Source organism: Zootoca vivipara, chromosome 7 (assembly GCF_963506605.1).
Source record: "Zootoca vivipara chromosome 7, rZooViv1.1, whole genome shotgun sequence".
NCBI lineage: Eukaryota > Metazoa > Chordata > Lepidosauria > Squamata > Lacertidae > Zootoca > Zootoca vivipara.
Window position 1 is genome coordinate 47,347,536 of NC_083282.1, and position 24,014 is coordinate 47,371,549.

The 24,014-nt window shown below is 44.5% G+C and overlaps 1 protein-coding gene across 4 annotated transcripts; it reads left to right on the forward strand.

Annotated features, from left to right (window-relative positions):
• The first annotated feature begins 409 nt into the window (after positions 1 to 409).
• On the forward strand, positions 410 to 24,011 carry ELOVL1 (ELOVL fatty acid elongase 1). 4 transcript variants are annotated; one of them, XM_035122460.2, is made up of 8 exons: positions 410 to 552; positions 15,402 to 15,468; positions 15,708 to 15,898; positions 17,668 to 17,748; positions 17,991 to 18,047; positions 18,735 to 18,840; positions 19,378 to 19,514; positions 19,790 to 24,011. In XM_035122460.2, the coding sequence occupies exons 2-8, from the start codon at positions 15,423 to 15,425 to the stop codon at positions 20,033 to 20,035; spliced, it is 864 nt and encodes a 287-aa protein (XP_034978351.1). In that variant the 5' UTR covers positions 410 to 552; positions 15,402 to 15,422; the 3' UTR covers positions 20,036 to 24,011. The 4 variants fall into 4 exon arrangements, with proteins under 4 accessions (XP_034978351.1, XP_034978350.1, XP_034978352.1 ...); XM_035122459.2 differs by having other exon boundaries at positions 425 to 552; positions 15,407 to 15,468; XM_035122461.2 differs by lacking the exon at positions 410 to 552 and adding an exon at positions 587 to 1,261.
• Positions 24,012 to 24,014: the final 3 nt, after the last annotated feature.

A 24,014-nucleotide genomic window follows, 5' to 3' on the forward strand; every position in this document is an offset into this window, starting at 1 on the left:
CTGCCATTTTTTTTATTTAAAAAGTCACTTGAGTTAGTAGCGTGCGTCACACCTAGCTCTAGCCCCAAGGAAGCGAGTAAACATGCACAGGACGGAGCGGCAGAGGTCTTCAAGACCGGACTCCAGGACCTTGAAGCGGGTGCGGCGGGTGCAGAAGCAGCCCTTCCAGCTGCGCTCAGTAGTTCTGCAACAAGTGCACTAATCATGGTCTGGTCCTCGGGGAACGCCTGCAGCCAAATCCGAGGGCGAGAGGGAGGCCTCACAGCCCCGCTCCCCCTTCCCTTCCCCCCCCCCAACAACCACCTCCGCCCTCCAGCTTGGCGGCCTCTCCACCCGGCGAGCGCGCCTTCCTACGGGGCGAGCAAGACGACTGGCTCCTCCTCAGTGAGGTAGCTTGTAGTCAGCGCCGCTCTGCCAATCACCGGCAGCGGAGCGCTCGGGGCGGCCCCCTTTAACTCTGGGGTGACTCCGAAGCGGGTCTTCAGAGGAGGAAATAGTAGCCGAGCAAGCTGCTCTTAGGGACGCGCCGGTTCTCCCCTCGTCCTCAGGCGGGTGAGTCGTCGGGCCGCTCTCCGACGGAGGGTGAGGGAGGGCGCTGAGGGGGGAATCTCCCGAATCCCGAAGGGGCCGGGGACCAGTGTCCGGCTTCACGCGGTTCTGCCTTCCTCCGTTGCCTGCCAGCCAGCCACGCCCTGTTTGCTCGGGCCCCGGCGCTTCGCCTGCCAGCCGTCGGGACGGCAGAGAGCCGCGCCCGGCAGCCCTTTCCTCTGCGGTTTCGCTGAGCCGACGGGGAAAGCAGCTTCCTTCCTTTTGGTTAGGGGCGCCTGACAGAGGCCGCGCAGAGCGTCTCGGCAACTTTTGACAGGAGTAGCTCCCGGGCCTCAAGAGAGGCAGGCAGGAGCGCCGCTTGCTTAGCGCCCCTCCCCCCCCCGGCCGTGGGCCAAGGAAGCTTCCCTCCCGCCTTTCCCCAGAGACAGCAGCGCCTGCCTTCGGGGTGGAACGAGGAGGGAAAACATTTTTTCTCAGGAGCGGCCTCCAAGGCTCAGCGGCGAGAGGGATGTAGCTCTGCAGGGTAGTTTCGAGGGGCTCCGCGCTCGTTCTTGTGGAAGGCTAAACCTTAGGGTCGGTTGCTGTGGTAGAGGCCAAAAGGAGGCCTTTAGGTCGCTTCGAGGTTTGAGCGAGGCTTCGGATGCCTCTGAAGGGTGAGGCTTTAGCTTAACTAAAAAGCACATGAACTGTAGTACAGGGTGAAAGTGGCCAGGTAAGTTAATGTGGGAATCGAGACTTCTGTGAGCCTGTAGCTGAGTTTAGCTAATCTCTATGTCACTTCTGCTTCTTCTCTCTTAAACGCTTGCCTATCCTTTTAGCATTTATGCCTTGCTGGCAAATTTGTTTCCAGGGATGATGGAACTAGTTGCACCTGCAAGGGATGAAATTAAGCTGATTTTGTAAGAGAAACCAGTTGCGCCAGAAATCTTGTGATCCTGTTGAACAAACTGTACTGTATAGCTAACTATATAAATTGGGGGGGTGGGAATGAGGTAGAGCAGTTTACAGCCCTCATTCACTTAGGAAAGGAAGATAAGTGATGGGTATAACTTGTGAGCATACCCTTCTCTGCCCCTTACTTCCAATGGAGTAGTTTTCTAGTTATCCTATACAGCCGCCACCCAAACCTTGTTCCAAAGGAGTAAGCATACCGTAGCAGGATTAAAGAAACTTTTACAGTATTTGTGTTTATACTTGAGCAAAAAATTGCATTCTGAAGAGCTTTCAAACCCAGGTTACTAACTGCTTTTAGTTACTTTTCATAGATCAGACAAGTCACTCCACAGGTACACAGTGTGATGTCACTCAGTAACTTGGTGCCTTGGATGCCATCTTGGGGAGGTGACCATCTGATGAAATTGGTGCTTGAAAGATTAGGTACCAGCATCAACCTTATAAGAATCTTGGCAACTGTGATTGTTAACATATATTCTATGGTATTCAAAATCATGACACTTTTTTTCAAATCAAACTTTTTTTTTTTGGCATAACAGTTCTTCCTGCTTTATAGCTTTAAAATGTTCCTGCTGTGTCCTGCAACAGCTGAGATCTCTTACATCATTCCCTGTAACTATTATTTAAAACAAAATAAAAAGCAGCTAGTGGATGCCTTGTAGTAAGTCGAGAAATAGTGGACTGCTTAACCCTGACTCTGGTAGCTCTTTTTCTGCTCAGTTAGTGCATGCCAAGTAGCATCTGCTCCAAACAGGCCCTATACTTGCAAAATAGGAGTAGTGAAGATATCTTCTTCTATGGTGACCACTTGTAGCTGAGTAAGATTGTCTTCCATGAACACAGTCTTAACAGTGAGTCTGTAAGTGACTGGAGGAAAATTCTGGATCTCACATCCTTCCACAGTGGGGACATAGGTTTCCAAGTGGGAGGCAATCATGCTGAGGGTTTGCCAAATCTGCCTTCCTCTTAGCTCGTTTCTCGGTTTTGCCCTGAGTTTGTGCTTCTTCAAAGTCCGTGACACCTTTGGTAAAGGCTGTTCTCCAATTGGAGAACTTGCAGACCACTGTTTCCCAGTTATTAGTGCCTATGCTACATTTTTAAATATTTGCATTGAGAGTGTCTTTAAACCTCTTTTATTGTCCAACAAAAGACTGAAGATGAGAGAAGAGAGCAGTGATTGTGATTGCACACTAAAGATCTCTTTCCACTTAAATGCACAGTTAAATAAATGGCCTTCCCCTCTTAAACCCTTCCAGAGTGTCACAGGGTATAGGCCTTTGATCTTATGGCAAGCAAAGGCCACAAGTTAATAGGAACATAGGTCCATCTAGTTCACTACACTGACTGACAATGGCTTTTCAGGGCTTCAATCCTACTTGGAGATTTCAGGAATTGGACCTGAGACGTTTTGCATGTGAAATGTATGCTCTGCTGAGCAAGCCCTTTCCTCTTGCATCTGCAGGGGAGGGCTGATGGCTTCTTCAGTGGTTACCAAGCAGCTGGAGGGATTTAAAAGCACCAGACAGGTGCTTTTTGATTATAAAAAAATGGAGAAAGATGTGCAAGACAACATGTTGCATCTAGTTTAGAAGAATGCATGCAAGCTCCCTGATCTGCTTACATGTGCAACTCTTGTTAGATTGGAGTTGTATTTCAAAAGCAAGCTTTGCGATTGGGTATCTTAAAATATTTTATATTAGCATACACTGTAAAAATACTGTATTTAGTTGAATCTAATGCTCAACTTTGTTGGCCAAATTATGTTGCAAAAATTAAGGTGTGTATTAGATTCGATGACACATTAGATCTGAGTAAATAGGGTATAACCCCTGCCTGGTGTTGGAGACCCTGTATACTAATTAGAAGAGAAAGGTATCATCATTAGGCCACCCTATTCACCATGTCTTGCCCCCATCCAGGAGAGCTGCTGAGGCCTGCTAGGATGTCTGTTCTCTCCCCGCCTGGTGGAGCTTTGATTTTTTGGGAAGGAAAGTAGCTCCCTGGCAGAGGAGCTGCCTCCAGATGGTGTCAAGTTCAGTCCAGGTAGGGCTAGAGATGTCGCCCTCCTTGCCTGAAACTGGAGAGCCACTGCTATCTGTCAGTGTTGACACTCCTGAGCTAGATGGATCAGTGTGTCTGACTCAGTAGAGCTCATCCTATGTATAAGGCATTAGACAGCTTTCTATGTCCATATTTAATCCAGCCTTTAATTCAAAGCCATGAGGACCAGAATCTTGCATTATTTTTAAGGGAGGGGCCATAGCGCAGTGGGAGAGCATCTGCTTTGCATGCAGAAGGTCCCAGGTTCAACCTCTGACAGCATCTCCAGGTAGGCCCCTGTCTGAAGCCTTGAGGAATTGCTGCCAGTCAGTGTAGATAATACTGAGCTAGATGGACCAGTAGTCTGACTCAGGAGGGAGCATCCTATGTATTTTTTTCTCTTAATCCTCCAAAACCTCCTAACAGTCCCCCCCTTTAATTATTTCATAAAATGCATACACACTGGATGGTAAACTTAGTAGCCTGCAGCAATTCAGAGGCACCCACTTGCTTGCCACCCAGAACACCTTCATTCAAGATACTGATTTAGGTGGACACCCTGGATTGTTTCATGGGCACATTTGAACAATTTGCTGTATGAATGAGACAGGTGGATGCAGCATCATCACTTAATAATTTTATTGATTTATAGCCCACCTTTTCCTCTGAGGAGCTGAAGGTGGCATGCATAGTTCTCATTTCAACTCTCACAAAACCCTGTGGGCTAAGAGATGGTGACTCGCCCAATGGTACCCAGTGAAGTGAGTGGAGATTTGAACCACACGGATGGAGTTGGCATGCAAAGCAGTTGCTCAATACCACTGACCTACAGCCCTTCCCAACACCCCTGGGGGGCTTTTGGTGGGGGAAGAGCTTACTTCAGACCCTACCCGTGGGCCCAAACTCTGTTCCTGTAACAAGGTGTTGGACTAGAACAGGCATAAGCAAACTCGGCGCTCCAGATGTTTTGGGACTACAATTCCCATCACCCCTGACCACTGGTCCTGTTAGCTAGAGATCATGGGAGTTGTTCCAAAACATCTGGAGCGCCGAGTTTGCCTATGCCTGGACTTGATGACCCTTGGTGTACCATCCAAATCTTCAATGATATGATTCTAGGTTTGTTTCTGGCTGTGTATGGTCAAAATGCTGCCATGGCATTGGCAACTTCCAGGAAACCTATGAGTGAGACCAGAGATAAATGCCACATCAGCTCCAAAGGCTCGGTCAGATCTTGTATATTTAGAATAGAAATTATTTAAAATAGAAATTATGTAAAGTTGGAACTACAGTGGAGCCTCCAGATATGAACTTAATTCATTCCAGGGGTCCATTCACACCCTGGAAATTACCTAAGTAGAGGCGCTGCTTCTGCACACACGCGGGGCACAATTGAGTGCTTCTGTGCATGTGTGCGAAGCGAAACCTGGAAGTATACACTTCCGGGTTTGCCGTGTTCACAACTCGAAAGTTACGTTACCTAAAGGTAACGTAACCCGAGGGTCCACTGTACTATGTAGATAGTAATTATTTATGTAAAGCATTCTTACATTGCATTTTAGTAACAAAAAAGACTCCCTGGATAGTAGTGACAAAACAGTCTCTGCCCTCAGGCTTACAATATAAAAGAAACTAGAAGGGAGGAGTAAAAAATAAAAAATTGGGCAGTGTTTCTTAGTTACAGAATTCTTGTAATGACCTGTCAGAATTTAAAGACTTAAAGGAGCACCTCTTCCTAAATTGTCAAGAAAAATGAAAATGTGATTATATCAGTAACTGCACCTAGCCAATTAGGGACAATATATATAAATCCAAAAGTGCTGTAATATAAACCCTACCATTGACTTTATTATTACTTGCTGTATACTTAAAAATGTCACACTGAATATGTTATATCTGTTGGGTTACTAGACTCCTGATTCACAATAGAACACTCAGCTAGCTACATAGCTAGGCTGGTTTGGTCATGCATGTATTGGTATAGGTCAGGGGTCTGCAACCTGCGGCTCCGGAGCCGCATGTGGCTCTTTTACACCTTTGCTGTGGCTCCGGAGCGGATACGAGGGGAGGAGGCGTCCGAGCCATGCGCCGCCTGAGCCATGTGGCGGCGCATGTCACGCCCGCCAGACACTCACGCAGTGCCCACCGCTGCCGGAGCACACAGCTGCGGCGGCGCGCTGTGCGCCCCGCATGGCGCCCGCCGGAGTCCACAACTCTGCTGTGCGCGTGCGCTGTGCAAAAAGGACACAAGGTGATGTTAGCAGCCCGGGGAGCGTGATCGGCCCCCTCCCTGCATCAGCCCCTCCCTGCCGCATTTCTGCAGCCAATAGGCTCACGGGGGGGCGGAGTTATTTATTTTTTTAAACAGGTGCGCTTCTTCCCGCCCAGCAGCAGAAAAGGCTTGCGGGCTCAGAGCGCGTGTTTGCTGCTGCTGCTGCTGCCTGCAGCCTGCCTGTGGCCTCCTGCCGGCCTGGTCAGGAGATTGAGGTAGATGTATTAATCAATGGGTTGATTCAATATGAGGAAATTTTATAAGTTCACTTGATGGGAGCAACACACATGAAACCATACAGGTGTCCTAATAAGGGAGTCAGAGTTTTGCCCATTCCCAGTAATCAAGGCAGCCCAAACTCATAAGGCAGTGGTTGCTGGTGCCCATTCCCAGTCATAGCTGCCAAGTTTTCCCTTTTCTCACGAGGAAGCCTATTCAGCATAAGGGAATTTCCCTTAAAAAAAGGGAGAACTTGGCAGCTATGTTCCCAGTAATCAAGGCAGCCCAAACTCAAAGTTATTTTTATAATAACGAGGATGACATTGGGCCCTCATTATTAATTATTATTTTCATCAGGTACTGATTATGATTTATGGTACACTGGGGCCCTGATTAATTTTCTATGGCATTTTGGGGCATTGATTATTGGGCATAGCAAATTTTGCTATGGGGCCCTCTGATTTCTAATTACGTCCCTGTTTTGCGGCTCCCAGTTTATTTTTTTTCTTCGGAAACGGGTCCAAGTGGCTCTTTTTGTCTTAAAGGTTGCAGACCCCTGGTATAGGTTTTATCTCTACATGTCCGTAGCAGCTTCCTTCCAGATGTGGAGATTCTTTACTTGTTGGCTTTCTGCCTTGCCTGTCTTCAATTTTCTAGGTGAGTGCATGGAATGTACTTGTCGGAAATGCAGCTGTTACTGGCACACTGCCATGCTGGACCAACACCTTACAGTGGTACCTCTGGTTACAAACACTTCGGGTTACAGCTCTGCTAACCCGGAAGTAGTACACCGGGTTAAGAACTTTACCTTAGGATGAGAACAGAAATTGTGCGGTGGCGGCAGCGGGAGGCCCCATTAGCTAAAGTGGTATCTCAGGTTAAGAACGGTTTCAGGTTAAGAACGGACCTCCGGAACAAATTAAGTACGTAACCAGAGGTACCACTGTAGCAATGCTTTTTTTGTGCAGCCTGAGCAGAAGCGGTCACCCTTAAGAAAAGAAACTTAGAACAGGATAATATATGTTGACTGTTCATGGATCAAGTGACTTTTCTTCTTTAAGAACCAATCACAGTCAGTCCATTGTTTGAAAAATAAGACTTTAGAGCCTTCTTGCCCCAAAATGACAACTAGACATTCCATTTTGGCAACTGCAACCTGGGTTTAAGGAGCCATTTGGCACCTAGCTTATATATCTTGAGTTTTTAACACTGGCTGAAACAAATACGTAGTAAATAGTTCATATGACATGAATATGATTTACAGATTCTAGCATCTTTTTAGAGACTAAATTATGCCTGCAAAGTATACTTTAAAGTCATGAAATGAGCTACATATGCAATAGAAAGATATGAATGAATAAGGAGGAAAGGAGCCAGAATTGCTCCTGTGGTGCCATTTGGTCTACTGCCCATGTCTGCATTGCTATCTAGAAGAAACATAACATGACTAGGCACACTAGGAAGCAGGACTCGAAAATATATTTTCTCTAAGTGGTAGTGTAAAATTTATTGATGGCTGGGATTTTTCTCTCCTGTCTGCTATTAGGCTTGCCATATTTTGAAGATCAAAAAAGAGGACACATTTACTGACTTCTACTTTTAACTACCGATCACTATGATGACACTCATTTTACATACCCATAAAAGGGTATGTGTCCTGCAAAAGAGGACATATGGCAACCCTAATATGTGGCTTTGGGGCCTGGTTACCATGATCATGCATTCTCATCAAGCAGACTCATGGATTATTCATGTTATAAGATCCTCCCATCAGAGGCTATCCCTGAGTCATGGGCCTACTTTATTTTATCTGGAGCTCTATAATGAGTTTGACTTTGGATATGTGTTACTTTCATCTGCCTACAGTATCCTAGCTAGTCTGCTTTCTACTGCAGCACTGGAGGACCACAGACTCCCCATCCCTTCCATAATGGATATCTGTGTATTGAGGGAAAGAGGCATGTTTTGTGGCATTTGCCTGTTCTCTCTCCTTATCTGAAACATTATTAAGTAGAGAGGCTTATTTACGTACAGCTTGGCTCTCAAGGCTATAAGGGTTTGAACTGCTCAGCAGCAGTTAGTTTCTCTGAATAATTTTGCCTTAGGGCAGGCAAGATCTGTCTAAACCAAGCCTGGATTATCACCCGGGAAACGCAAGTGACTTTAATTATTGACATTGTCCATGAGTTCTAGCTGGGAGGAGGAGAGAGCGTATAGTTACAAGTGGGTGCCATATCAAGGTGGAGAACTAGTGGAGGTAGCTATCTAGGACTCTTGAGGTGAAAGCAACCTTGATTGGCTTTTGCTAGTAGAGCCAATGCTACTTATTCCTGTTTGTGCTTGGGAATTCCCCCTGATAATTGATGAGAACAATAACTTTCCTTTAGGTGTAACCTTTCAACTTTTCACTGAGTTGGAGAATACAAAATAATAGTATCCTATTCCTAAAAGGCTGTGAATACTAGCCAAAATTATAATGACCAGGCTGGAGAGGGAAAGTCATGCCGAAAAATGGTTAAGGGAATGCATGGCGTGACCCAGGAGTGCTGAATGGTAGCCTCCATTGGAAGTAATTTTGCTTTACCCGTATTTAGTAAACATATAAACTTTAATTTTAGTTCCCATAGGATATGTTACGTTTTGAGGTTCGGATGACTTCCTGAGCCGTGGGATATAAATCTGTTGGGTTTTTTTTCAGAGAAATACGAAGATTGGGAAAGTTGTATGAGAAATTGGGGTCTGGAAAGTCTTCAGCTTTGTGCAGTAAATGCATTTCTGTCTCCTTCGTAAATAAATTTTTGTGGGCTTGGTTCCTGACTGTGTATGTGGGAACCACAAATATGAGCCAGATAGCTGCTTAAGGAGGTGTATATTTCCAATGTCATAAGGTTTGTCTGCCCCCATTGCTGTACATAGTGGGGAGCCATGGCTTGCTAATAAGTACAGTAGACCCTCGGGTTACGTTACTCTTGAGCAACGTAAACTTCGGGTTGTGAAAGCAGCAAACCTGGAAGTATTTTTCTGGGTTTTGCCATGCGCACACAGAAGCAGTGCCTCTAGATACGGATTTTTTTGGGTGTGCACGGACCCCCGGAATGAATTAAATTCGTATCCAGAGGTTCCACGGTAGTGGCATATTAAATCCCAGAGGGGCATGTGGCTCAAATAGACAACTGAGCCACACATACTCCTGCCTTGCAACCTTCAGGCCTCCCAAATGGCCTCTGCAGTTATCTTTTGACCTTAAAGTATTTTTGTAGTTTACTATGGCTGTCTGGTCCTGTTGTGGCCCCTTTCTACAGCCTATTTGGATTTTTAACACAGCCTGCAACACGGTAGAGAACTAAGGGAAGTCTCTAAGGGCTTATTCTAAGAAATGCCTTGCTATGAAACAGAGGTATCAGCCTTTTGGATATATGATTGGGCTTGTTCAATGGCAGACATGTGTGTTTAGTGACCAGATTGATCATTATGATGTATAGGAAGAATGTGTGTGTTTTTGACACCTCTCTGTTTCAGTGTTGCTTTTCCAGGGCTGCCTTTTCCCTATTACTCAGGCCAGTCATAGGAGCATTCCAATTCCCTCCCCCATCTCTGCATCAATATGCTATTGAGAGATTCCTCCCTGCTCCCATGTGGGTGGCAGTACCAGGCACAACACTTCTATACAAGACACTAATGTGGGTGCAGGGCTTTGTGTTGATGGCTATGGAACGTCTGTGGGTTGGAGATGCAACAAAGCTATGGGTCTGACAGGATGTATCAGAGAGTTGCCAGGCCCCTATTTGCAGAGGTGGGTGGAGCTGGAATCCAGATATGAAAATTTGCAGCAGTACAAGTAGAGACACAAATGAACTTAATCCCAATGCATGTGTCTAGTTAATCTCTTTGGATTCCCACTGTGAAACACATGGTGGATGGATTCCTGTTGAATTATAGCCATGATCCCTTGCATATGTAGTCAGAGTTCAGAGGGATGATTCCCATCCTCCTTGATGGTGTCCTGACCCTTGCTCTTTGATCACCTCACTTGCTTTTTTTTTTTTTGAGAACCTTGTTTTTACTGAGTAGGAGGGTTATCTCAATTGAAGCACTTCTCTCCCCCCCCCCCAGGCCCTGGTTGGTATTCTGTTTTAAGACCCCTCACAGCAACCTGCCAGAATGCAGTTGGGGCAGATTCCTACCTTGGCTGTCCTTCCAGTCTGACCTGATAACTTTGTTAAGTAGTGGACAGAAGTGGATGGTATTTGGAGAATACAGTATGGTCATATTGTGTATGGTAACGGACTTCTGAGGTTTTTGCAGTCTCTCCTGCATTTCCCCATTTACTCAAGGGATAAGGAAGACTGTGCTGTATTTTCTGTCTGACTATACAAAACACTTGCCCTTTAGGCTACAGTCGGGCTGGGCTGCTGCTGTGTGAGAGGGTGCCGAGCTGAATTCACTCCTGCTCCCAAACAGGCCGAGCAGGTTGGGCCAATATAAGATAGAGGAAGAACAGCAGTTCCTGCATCATCTCTGTGCGTTGCTGATTTGGCAAGCCAGTAGCCTTGGTGCTATACTTTGTTGTTGTTGTTGTTTAGTCGTTTAGTCGTGTCCGACTCTTCGTGACCCCATGGACCATAGCACGCCAGGTACTCCTGTCTTGCACTGCCTCTCGCAGTTTGGTCAAACTCATGTTCGTAGCTTCGAGAACACTGTCCAACCATCTTGTCCTCTGTCGTCCCCTTCTCCTAGTGCCCTCAATCTTTCCCAACATCAGGGTCTTTTCCAAGGATTCTTCTCTTCTCATGAGGTGGCCAAAGTATTGGAGCCTCAGCTTCACGATCTGTCCTTCCAGGGAGCACTCAGGGCTGATTTCCTTAAGAATGGATAGGTTTGATCTTCTTGCAGTCCATGGGACTCTCAAGAGTCTCCTCCAGCACCATAATTCAAAAGCATCAATTCTTCGGCGATCAGCCTTCTTTATGGTCCAACTCTCACTTCCATACATCACTACTGGGAAAACCATAGCTTTAACTATACGGACCTTTGTCGGCAAGGTGATGGTGCTATACTTAGGACCTGCCAGACGTCGGACTTACCGGTAACCTTCAATCATACGATCATCAAGGCATAGGAAAACCTAGCTATTTTAACATATTACTGAGCAGTGTCCATTTCATCAAGGAGAAAAAGTTAAAAGGTACTTCAAGGTCTCTTCATTCACTGCTGAGATATAAGCAGTGTTTGGTTCCACCTCTTGAAAGCTTTCCAATCTGACTGGTAATAAAAAAACGAAGAGGTGGTGCTTGAATTTTTCGTCTCTTAGTCTCTTTTTCTTTCTTTCTTTCTTTCTTTCTTTCTTTCTTTCTTTCTTTCTTTCTTTCTTTCTTAAATTTCTATACCACCCTTCATCAGAGAATCACAGGGCAGTTTACAATATAAAAACAGAAAAATATGCAACATAGTAACAAACAAAAACAATAACCCTGACCCCATAGTTTAAAAGGCCTTATATTGTTTAATTAGCCAAAGATCTGGGAGAAGAGGAATGCTCTCCCTGGGGAGAGTATTCCACGGATGGGAGAGCCACTGCAGAAAAGGTCTATGTTGCCTCCTTCCAGACCTCTCATGGAGTAGGCACACAAAGAAGGGCCCTGAATGATGATCTCAAGGTCTGGGTGGGTTCATATGGAGAGAGGCGGTCTTAGAGGCATTGCTGTCCTGAGCCATTTAAGACTATACTGTAGGTCAAAACCAGCGCTTTGAATTGGGCCTGTAAACTCATTGGCAGCCTGTGCAGTCAGGCCAGGATTGGTGTAATATGCTCAAACCGTCCTACCCTAGTGAGCATTTAGTGTCACAACTTCTTTGAATTATAAGCCTGAGGGCAGAGTCTGCCTTATCACAGACATATTCCTCTGGAGAGAGGAATGCTTTAAATGATTATAGATTGGAATGCCCATACACTGTGCCAGGATAGTTGTTGTGACCTCCTGCCTGTCTCTGGGAAATTCAATACTGAGTTGTGTGCTTGAGGTCCTGAGAGGAATGCTTAGATTGCTTAGGCAAGAGTCATATTCTACAATAGCCAGGACCTTTTTGCTTTGTGAACTTCCTGGTTCTCATAAAGGTGGTTGTGCTGAATTGTAACCATGTAGATGATGTGTAAGGGTAATATTCAGAAATGTCCCTTAAGCACCTCTGCAATGCCTTGACCATCCTCTCTGGCTACGTTTACCAGTTGTTTGAGTATTTTCTCAACTATCATGTTGGAGATTAGAAAGAACAACTACCAATATCAGGCATGGTTTGCTTACCACAATTCTTCTGCTTGTGCTGCAATTAAGGGCTTTACTTTCATCTTCCTATTTGATTTCCCAATTTCAGGGGAGCCAAGAGTAGAATCTGTGGCTTGTTGGGATGTGTTTCTCTTACCTCTGGGCTTTTCCTGTTCACTAGCTCTCAGCTTCTGCAAAGAACAATGGGTCAGCTACCTCAAAATGTTGTTATCCCTAATTCACTTGCTATGCCTGTTGTATGGTGGGGTTTTGTGCACTTTAGTACTATTTCCCTCTTCCTGCACTAGCAGCCAGTGTTTGGGCCTTACTCTTGGTAAACCTAGTAAGATTATGGGGATTAGCTAGGTTTTACCAGGCATGTGTTAGGCCTTCGTAGCACCTTTCAAACTTGGGTCAGTTGGCAAAGTGGGAGAGAGACATATCTTTCAGGAATTGATTAAAGTTTTTCTTAATTTATTGACCCCGCTTATGAGGCTTGTCAGTGTCTTTTGGGACTTCCTTCAGCACTTGCTTCTTGCCCCCTGAGTATTTGGTTGGACAATTTGTATAGGATTGAAGAAGCAAAAGAGATCAAACCCTAGCTGCTTGAACATCTGTGGGTATAACTTGGAAACTATAGGAAAATATGGCTAGAGATTATTAATCAAATCTAGAGTCATTCAATCATTTTATATTTGACTAAACAAAAACAAATATATTATGATCCCCTTGTAAATATGAGTGTTCCTGGTTGGCTACTGCCCTTCCCGGGTTAACTTTTCCATTTATTCTGCTTATATAAGCTTGACTTCTTCTACACTGATTCTGTTGGGCAGGTTGGGGAGTCCATGGTGGAAAAACTATTGCCTCTAATGCCCTGACAGCTTACTATGAACACTGTGGAAAGTTGGGTGGGAGGAGCTCTTGATTTCTTTTCTCTCCCTATTGACTTCAATGGGAGAAGCTGAGGTAACTCTGGTTTCACATCAGGGGAATTAGGAGGCCTGGAATTCGGTGTCTTCAGTCTCTCCCCAACTCCCCCACCCCCAATTTCTGACCCTCCTACTGCTGGAATGGCAGTGGAGCTGTGCGCACTGCATTGGTGAGGGACCTCCCCCTCTGTCCGCAGACCTCCTTGGCAATAGAGAAGGAAGTCCTTACAATTATTGTTAATTTAATCAGTCTCAAGGTATTCCTATATCTTTCTAGCAATAGATTCTTCGGTTGGTTTATGGGTATTTTTCCAAGCTTTGACAATAATAATCCTGCAGTGATTATGATATGTAGAATCTGGATTTTGTGTGGTTATTGGGGTCTAATAAGCAGATCAGAGGGTCTAATGGAATTTCAAGAGGCAAACTTTCAATCTTTCTTTTCATCTTTGGTGGGGGTACATCAAAGTGAAGAGTGAGCCTGAAATTCTAATGAAAACCTTTAAAAATCTCTAGGTGCTATTGCTGTTTGATAATCCTACATTTGTTTATTTTTTATTCACTTTTATATTAAATTGTTCTGAAGACCTTTGAACTCTCCAATTTGCAGTCCCTTGTATGATGCAGGCAACTGACCTTATGCCATGGACAGTTGTCCTTGGCAATGACCTTCATTTTTTTCATACAATCAGTTGTGCTACTTTCAACTTTTTAGAGCTTCTGTAGTTGGACCATTAAACTTTCCTTGCTGTCTTTGAACCTACTCCAGACTTTAGGGGCAACAAGCATTGTGTGTGCATGTGTGTTAAAAAGGTAAAGGGACCCCTGACCATTAGGTCCAGTCGTGACCGACTCTGGGGTTGCGCGCTCATCTCGCATTATTGGCCGAGGGAGCCGGCGTATAGCTTCCAGGTCATGTGGCCAGCATGACAAAGCCGCTTCTGACCTGAATTGAAATAACAGATGTGATCTTCTGCAACCTGATATATAGGTTTTGCCGAGGCTGCGCTGTTGGCCATGCAAATATCCTGTAGCCATCTTGGGGTGGAGGCATAGCTGCCAAGTCTCCTGTATTCCCCGGGAAACTCCCGTTTTTCCGGCTGTTCCCAGCCGAAAAAACAGATTTTTTTTTTTGTTTTTCCCCGGTTTATTCTGGCGTGGCGGCCATTTTGGAACTGGGCGGAGCATGCTCAGAAGCGACTTTTGATGCTGCTTTGCCCAGTTCCAAAATGGCTGCAGCGCGACTTCTGGTGCAGCCATTTTGGAACAGGGCAGAGCAGCATCAAAAGTAGCTTCTGAGCATGCTCCACCCAGTTCCAAAATGGCGGCAGCGCTACTTCCGGTCTGCTACTTCCTGTCCAGTCCCTTATTTCTCAGGCCGGAACTTGGCAGCTATGGGTGGAGGAATCCAACATCTTTTACATGGGGCCAGAAGCAAGAATTGGCACAACAAGCCAATTCCTTAAAATCTTTTAAAAGCTGAGTAAGTAGGGCTTCTATGACAGAACTGGCCTTCACCATTTGAGTCTAATTGGCATGTGTGTTGCTTTCCTAAACTCTGACTTCAGGGAAGGTTTGTTCTTTACCTGCTGGTGAAAGGACATTTTGAAAAAGGCGTTTCCTTTTTCTTGGGTAATCCAGGGCTGGGTGAGGTTCTAGTCCTTGCTGCCTATCAATTTGCACCGAGTAGAGGGGGGTGCATTGCGTTGCAGTTCATGCAGAGCTTTATTGGGGATGTGCTTGTGACTTGTACAGCATGTGCTTGGAGTGATTCTAAACTACAATTGTAAGATGGGAAGAGTGGCTGTTATAGAGAGATGCTTGTGCCTGATTAAACAGTTTATTCCTATATCTGTATAGGCATGCATTTTGATGCAAATGCTTTTTGTGCAGAGTTCAGATGGGCAAGAGGCACAGAATTCCAAAAATCATACTGCCCAGTAGCAAGAAGTGTTTAGGATCAAGTGATCTCTCATTTTTCAGCTCTGTAGCTGGTCATATGAGGAGGGCCAAGTTTGCAGTTGAAAGATTCTGAGAGGAAGTGATTGGATTGCTTACTTCATTAAAACAGCTGACAGTTCTGTGCAGGATGAGGAGCAGTGTTGCAGAAGCATTGTATGACTGGACCTGCAGATCAAGTACTATTTGTGTGACTCTTTCTTTCTTGTGCAGAACAGCTGAACTACTGTTGCCATGGACTCACTAGTGAACATGTATCAAGACTTCATAAAGAAAGCAGGTGAGCTTGGCTTACTCAGCCAAAGTGACCCACTGGGGCCCCGAGAAGAGAAGTAGTCAACTTTCTGGCTGCCTCACAGATGCTACATCCCCTGCCCCAGGTGTAACAAAAGCTTGAGGGTCCCAGTTCCAAGACACTTAACTTATCCTGCCCTAGATGCATTGGGTTGCTGATAACAGAACAGAGGGAGTGTTGTTGGACACAATGCATACCTCTGAACAGTCTACTTTTCCCTTCAGACCCACGGATTTCTTCGTATCCACTTATGGGCTCACCTTGGCCTATGACGGGCATCTTGCTGAGTTATATCTACTTTGTACTATCACTGGGGCCACGCATCATGGCCAACCGGAAACCTCTGAACCTCAGGAAGTTCATGATTGTCTATAACTCCTCCATGGTAGCACTGTCGCTCTACATAGTCTATGAGGTAAGCATCTCCTAGATAGGTTAGCTCTAGCAGCCATTGGTGGGATGTGGCCATAACTGCTTGTGGTGCATCCCCAGTGTCTGTTTCAAAGTCTCTCCTACCCTGGCATATGTAAAGCTTTATGGGGTTAAGAGGTTTTGGGGTGGGATGCACCTAATGGATCCAGATAACGGAAACCACTTGTGCAATGGGGCTTTGGTCTGGTTACATTAAGGTGTTAATGTTCTTGCAGGGTGGTTGTGTTTTTTTTAATGAGGATGCTAATTTCCATGAATAAACTCTTTCACTCTGCCTATTGTTTAGATGATGACCTATAAGTGTAGCAAGGCTATGCTTAACAGACAATGTGCAAGTTTCTACTAGCTGTATTTTACTGAAATATACCAGTTGGTCATAATCATGCAACAGTTGTCTAGTGTCTCCATTGTAGCCTTTTATACAGAAGGGTACATACGTGTGACTTGGGAATTGAACAACCCCTTCCCAGTAAATATGTTTTCTCTGTCAATGTTTATGTGATGGAGTGCATCATGCTTACTGGTGTTTTATTTTCTTAAAGTTGGCAGGGGTAGCATTACCTGCTCAGTTCACTAGTCAGGAGAATTACCAGTACCTTAAGAAGTGCCTCTTCTTTAAAAGTGTCAAGTTACAAAATAAGTCTATTGGACTTGCATTGTAGCTGCCGGATGTACAAGGGCATTGCTGGACAAAACTACATACATAAGCTGATTTTTAAAACTATAAATATGGGGAGATAAAGTGTGTGTGTACATATAAGTCAGTATGCAGAGTTACACCAGTGTTAGTTATTTACAACTCCACCTAACCAGGTGGGGATTATTGAAGAAGTAGAGCTAGCACCCCATCCACCTAATCATTGAGCATGGTGGCTGCAACAGAAGTTGGGGTGGGGTATTGTGGCAGCCTGGAGCTGGTGCAGCAATCAGACCCGGATTGTGCCCAGTGCTGTTATCACATGATAGGAGCAGGGCTGTCCCAGCCCCAGCCCTACAAAGCCTTGTTTGGGGGCTTTCTGTAGACTGCTGCTGGCAGGGATTCTGCCAGCAGCCCTTCTGCCTGCCCATTCAATGGGCAGAAAGAGGTACACCATGTCAGCAGGGTGACACTGGTGTTACTCTGCAGGTGGTGGCTTATGGAGGCTGGCAGCACTGGATGAAGGGACACCTCTCCAGTGTGTGTGTATGGTGTTGTGTGCACGTGCGCGCGCACACAGACAGCGTAAAGGGGATTTGGATTGCTATGACAGCTGAAAATTCCACAAGATTTTGTTCCAATGGTTGCTTATAGAAGTGCCTAGAAGAGAGATTTACATGGCAGAGAAGCTGTATGACATGTACCTTCCATTTCCGCACTAGCTTGGTAGCCATTGGTGACCTAGGAATTCTATGGAGATGAATGGGCTGCTAGATTGCTTGATTTGTGGTGGCTGCTAAGGAAGGGAAGCTTGTCCCTTGGATCTGTCTGTCCTCCTGCCTGTTTGATAGCAGGCTATTTTATTTATTTAATTTAAATTAAATTTTCCTACTACAGTACTGTAATAGGATGGTTGCCTGCATTTTCATGTTGGCAATAGAGAAGAAGCTTCTCTTCCTCTTCAGCGAGCATGGAAACATAGCTGATTAGCCTCTTATAAAACTAGTAACACAAATTTTAGGTTTGTATTTTTTGTGGGTATGTTTACAAAACTGAGCTGGTGAATGTACTGTAGTATCATTGAGAAGTATCTGAATGGTGGCTCCTTGTTGCAGTTCCTTATGTCAGGCTGGTTGACTGGTTACACTTGGAGGTGTGACCCTGTGGACCAATCCCAGAATCCCATGGCCCTTCGGGTAAGCTTTCTCATTCTTTCAACCCCATATCTTGTCTCACATTCCCCCATGTGTGAGAGTGTTCTTCTTTTTTGTTTTTTGTTTATGTAGGCACAAGCTTGGCAAATGTTGCAATTTTGTGGTGGGATTGCTCCAAGAGGAGAAATGGGAGGTTCAGAAGGAAGAAAAAATGAGGGTAGAAAAGTAGGGTGGGGCTTTGTGTTTTGATGACACTGATTTCTTACATTGCTCTTTCTTGGTAGATGGTCCATGTAGCCTGGGTCTTCGTCTTCTCCAAGTACATTGAACTGCTTGACACAGTAAGTGCTTGTTTTTTGAGGTCTACAGTATCTTGTTTGGAGCAGAAATGAGTACGGCTACACATTTGTATTGGCCTTAACAATACTTATCGGATGTGGTCAGACAGCCCTACTTATTCTGACATGGATCATTTGTGCAAATTAATGGTGATTAACCTTTATATTCTACTAACAAAAGTAGGTATTTCATTGGGGTAGGGTGGTTTTTGTTCATTTTCTCTTACAGTACGTATGTACAGTTGAGATTTATTAGCTCACTTGAAGATGATTGGATTGTTACTATTTGGAGTCTGCAATGGTGCTTCCTCTCTTTTATACATTCTAGAGCAGGCACGTCCAACAGGTAGATCGTGATCTACCGGTAGATCACTGGACATCTGTGGTAGATCACTGGTAGACCACTGTCCCCCCAAAGAAGCTCAACAAGTTTTGCTCCCCTAAAAAAGCCCAACATTTTCCCCTGCACCCCAAAAAACAGTGCTTTCCTCCTCCCTAAAATGGGCCTTCCTCCTTCCTAAAAAAAGTTCAACATCTTTGACCTGAACCCCCAAAAAGGGGGCAGATCACTGCCAGTCTTTAACTCTGTGAGTAGATCGCAGTCTCTTGGGAGTTGGCCACCCCTGTTCTAGAGTAATGGCCCACTGGCCAAAATGAAAAGCCCATCTCAATCTAATCTCTTGCTTCCAGGTGATCTTCATCCTAAGAAAGAAGAATGAACAGGTGACCTTCCTGCATGTGTTCCACCATTCAGTGCTTCCCTGGAGCTGGTGGTGGGGTGCCAAATTTGGCCCAGGTGAGATTTAGGGAAAGCATGTATTCTCTCTCTGTGTATATATAAATTCTATTAACATTTAATTGAATTTTAATGGGCCTATCTATGCTTTTAACTGTTTCTATTTTATCTGTAAGCCACCTTGAGTCTCTGCATGACAAAAGATGATGATGATGAATTGTTAACTTTTGGAATAAAGTACAGAGCTTTTAGAATGGTAAAAGTTAATATAGTACAATTTTTATATCCAGGGTTCTCAACTTTTTTGGGCCTGTGGGCTCATTTGGAAATCTAAATTTGTCATGGGCACTTCAAAATAGCATTTCACAGAATACTAACTCGAGATGCTTAGGACCCCCCCCCCCAAAAAAAGAACCCACAAAGACAACAATAACAAACATTTCTGACTTTTGTTACTCTATTGCCACCATATTAGTGATCCCTGGTGTTCCAGAAGAATTCATTTCTGGTTTTGCTGTATGTATGTAGGGCTTGGTCATATCTCAGCTCTTCCTTTACCGTTTGAATTTAATCTTTTTCTTATTTGTTGGCCTGCAGGAGGAATGGGCTCATTTCATGCTTTAGTGAACTCGATAGTACATGTGGTGATGTACTTTTACTATGCGCTGTCAGCTGCAGGGCCTGCCTATCAAAAGTACCTGTGGTGGAAGAAGCACATCACTGCCATTCAGCTGGTGAGTAGGAAAGGGAAAGGACCAGGCCACTCAAGCCAACAACTCCCAACTTTGGGTGGTACAACCAGCCTGGGCCATTGGTCTGACTTATTTCCCTTCTCTTGGCAAGAGCTACAGGAACTTATTTAGCACTTGTTTCCTTTGCTAGACTTTGTGTTCTCCCTCTCCCAGCTTGAACTACCTGTCCCTAGGTTTGTTTATTTCCTCCTGTGGGTAGGGGAAGGGGATATAGCTGTCTTCTTTACCCCATAACTTTCTCTTGCCTCCACACACAGTTGCAGTTTGTGCTCGTCTCCATCCACATCTCCCAGTACTACTTCATGCCCAGCTGTGACTACCAGTACCCAATCTTCATCCACCTCATCTGGATTTACGGAGTTATCTTCTTCCTCCTCTTCTCCAACTTCTGGTACCATTCGTACACCAGAGGCAAGCGTCTGCCCAAGGTCATGATGCAACCTCAGCAGAATGGCTTCCATGAGAACGGTGCCATTTCTAATGGCAAAGCCAAAGCCAACTAGGAGGTGGGTGGGATCAAGGTGTCTCGGACCAACCAAACCCATGTCTGGGCCCATTAGCAAGACCAAGTGCCTAAAGACTGTTGTCTTGCAGTTCCAAGCCACCTTCCCAACTGCTCTGTATCCCTCATACCTGGCCTTCAGCTGTCCCAGGGGAGAGAGGCTGCTTGGGCTGTTGGTGCTGGTTTTAGCCTAAGGTCTTCAAAGTGCCTGTGTCTGCCCTGGGCTGGGCTCCCTCCAGAGAGCTGGACCAAAGCAGAACTCTGCCAGATGGGACACATCTTTCCATTTAGTTCTATGTACTCCATGTGATCCAGGTGGGAATTTTGTTCCTCTGCTTTCCCTAAGTTTGTGTTGCCCATTGTTCATTCTCTTTACCCCATTGGAGCCCTGCCATTCATACTTGAATGTGAGTGGTCCCTTGTTGCTGTGGGTCTGACTCCCCTAGAGAGATCTATTCCTGCTCTGTATGCAGGTGGGGTGCTATAGGCCAAGGGCTTCATTCTTGCTGCCTTGACTGGCCTCAGTGTTCATCCCTCCACATAACTCCCCAGTTTTTGGTTGCTCTGACCCCACAACCTTAGCAATAACTCTGGGCTCTTGCTCCCCATGGGTTGATGACCACAGATACTTTTGCTGCACTGAAGCCCAGGGAGAAGGACCTTTTTCCAGCTTGCATGCTGTTGCTCTGTGTGCCTTTTTATTATTATATTATTATTATTGTTATTACTGGATCTGCTCCAAGGAGCAGAGGCTCCCTGTATTCTAAGCCTTGGGGGGAGGACTCAGGAGAGGTGCATCCCTTCTACCTGAGTTTCTCACTTGTATTCACAGAAATAAATGGACAGAAAGAGAGTAGTGATTCTTGTTCTTGATTTCAAGGCTTTGGACCCATGACTGGTCAGGCTTGGGTGAGAAGAACAAACATTTCCATGGGCCATATTGACTATAAAACAGATTTTGACATTCAGTTCCAATGAGGTGCTCCCCTTCAGTAACCTGGTGCCTTAGTTGGGGTTAGTTTAAGGAGTGGGGATAACTGAAAAATTCAGATAAAAAACCTATGAAGTATTGTAGTGGCCACATTCTGGCTTGCCCAGTGTAGTGTCTGCCTCAGATGACTTCTGCTAAAGAACCACGACTTGAGCAAAGCTATCTTTGCTCAAAGGTTTTGTGCATTTGTTTCCTAGGCTCCTGTCTTTTCTCCCTGCCAAGCTGAATGCTTATTCTCCTTTCCTTACATGGAAAGTTTTAGGCCAGCTGCCTTTCTGTTTTTTACTGATTTATGTTCTTGCCCAAGCTCCAGCTGCTGTGAAATATCCTGTGTCTGAAGAAGCCCTATTCCTTGGTGCTATTTGCCTGCAGCCTGAAAAGCGGCGCTGCTGTTGCTACTGCGTGTCACACACAAAATAGGCCTGTGTTAGAATTGGCCAACAATGACAGATCTTGGATCTGTGCAGTATCCTATAGATAGAGTGCTAAATGTGGCTACAAGTGTTGCTGGATAGAATAATCCAAGGCATGGCAGAATGCATATTTTGTTGGCATAAAACTTGCAGAGTGACTTGGTTACGTAGGTGTCTCTCTCTACCTCAGTGCTAGGGCTAGACTAACACATAACCTGGATTATGTGCCATAAGCAATGCTAGATGTACTACTACAGCTTTTACCACCAGCTATTTTAGCCAGTTTTCAGATAGGATGATCCTGTTTTAAAAACTTTTAAGCAAAGTTTATTGTTAGATTGAATTACAAGGTTTTGTAACACTTAAATCTCTCCACTGCTGATCTCTTGCTGTGTCCTGCCTCCTCCCTCCAGTGCATGTGTGAGAAAATTTCAACTAATGCTTATGGCAGCATTCTAAATTTACACCACTGTTCTGCATTAATATTATGATGCAAGGGAATTTAGGGATATACTACTAAGCAATAGTAAAAGATGCTTATTCTACTGTGCATGCCTGTTCTTGCTGTTCTTTTGCTATGGTTTAACACCTGGTTACTAATAATGCAGGAGTAATGAAATGAAGATGAGACAGTGCACTCCAAATGAGACTTTAACTGTATGGCTTTCTATTGGAACTGTTTGGCCTTGCCCATTCTATTCGCAAATATGGGATGATGAGCTCTGTGGTCTTATGATTAAGAACCATAGTCTGTTCCCATGTGCTCCCTATTGAACAGTCTCAACAACATTTACTGCTCAACATATGTATCCTATCTTGTCACAAGTGCTCACAGCACCTTATTCAAATTTGACTAGTGTAAACATTTTGGATAGCATGTCTTCTTGTTAATGATCGTTATGGGAGCTCCATGCTTCTCTAGTTGTTTTAGAACAGCCAGTGCAAACGTCTTACAGACGTTTAAGAAAGCATCCTCAGTTTTAACCGCAGCCCCAATTTAGCCAGATGAATTTAACTGGAAGGCAGCAATACAACTAAACCAACAATTATTTGATGTTGCCTTTTATCTAGAACACTTAAGTGCTACAAACCACAGCAGTCTGTATGGCTTAGACTTTCTACCAAGCCAGAACTTTGAACACAAGTTCTGACTTAAGTCTGCCCATCCAGGGCATAACAGCAACAGTTGCTACTCCTTAACTATTCCTTCATTACAGGTAATGAGTACAAAGAGCATCTGTAAGCGTCAATGTGGTTACATTAGTCAAGAATATGCACGTCCTAGTTTTCATATATCAGACACAGAATTCTCTACAGATCTGCCCCTCAAATGTTCGTAAAACCAGCTTATTTAACAGTTTAAAAACAACAACCAAACAAACCCTAGACAGTATAGTTGGACAAGTATGCCAAATCACTATATATGAACCAGATTAAAGACTATCAGAAAGTTAAGCAACCAGTTCTGGCCTTCCTAAACCAAGAGATTGCTGCCTCTTCGTCTATCCCAAGTTAGATAAGGCCGCAGAAGCAAATTCCCTGTTACTGATGTTAGCTTCTCTTACCATCTGAAGTTGTGACAGAGAGCCATTCTGTGTTTCATGGAATTATTGGCAAAAGGAACCTTTTGAGATCTACAGATTTCAAATATACCTCCTAAAATACAACAGGAAGTGACAGGTTACATTTATTAAAATATGCTGTAAAGAGAGATGCACAAAGACTTTAAAACTTCATGGATGCATCTACTTCCTCAGTCTATAGTTGGATTTGGGGGGGGGGGATTGTGAAGGGAATGAGAGGCAGACAAACATTCCTCACTGTCAGTGCCTGTCTCCACAGGTCAGCTCCTGGTAGTAAACTGCCTTCCACTCCAGCTTTTTCACTGTAAAATACAGGCATTATTAGTTACCATCATCCCAGGCCCAGAAGCACAATGTCCTTCCAATATCCAGTCCTATAAAGTACAGCACAAAGTTAGCCCCTGTTGCCCGCCCTCCTTTCTGATATTGATTCTAGCTAAGTGGCACATGTTTCCTATCTTCAGCTATGTGCACATATCAAACAGTTTCTACTTCCTGCTACTCTGCTATTAAATAGTTTTATTGAATCCAATAGGATACGATCACCAAGTATTATATAGCACTATGTATTCTTTTCACCATACACTGTTTATCCTCAAATCATACAAAGTTTTATTACACAGCAGCAAGGATCCTTTTTTTAATTGGTAAGAACAGTATTTGAATGGGAGAAAGAATATATACTGCAAGCATTTGAACAATCTAGAAACCAGATTATCAGAGTAGCTTGATCCAACTATCCTGCCACAATAAGGTCTTACAGCCCCCATAAGTGCTTTTGTAGCCATTTCTTAGCCCTATAAGGAATTAATTAAACAGCCCTTGGTAGAAAGTACATGTTGTATCACTTTCAGTAGCCCAGCTACTGATGGGCATCTTAGCTACACCCACAATGATTATTGCTCATGACTATTTCCATATACCTTGATGCAGAGTACTACATACCTTATCATTTGTTTACTTCAAAACATTAAAAGTCATTTCTCAACACAC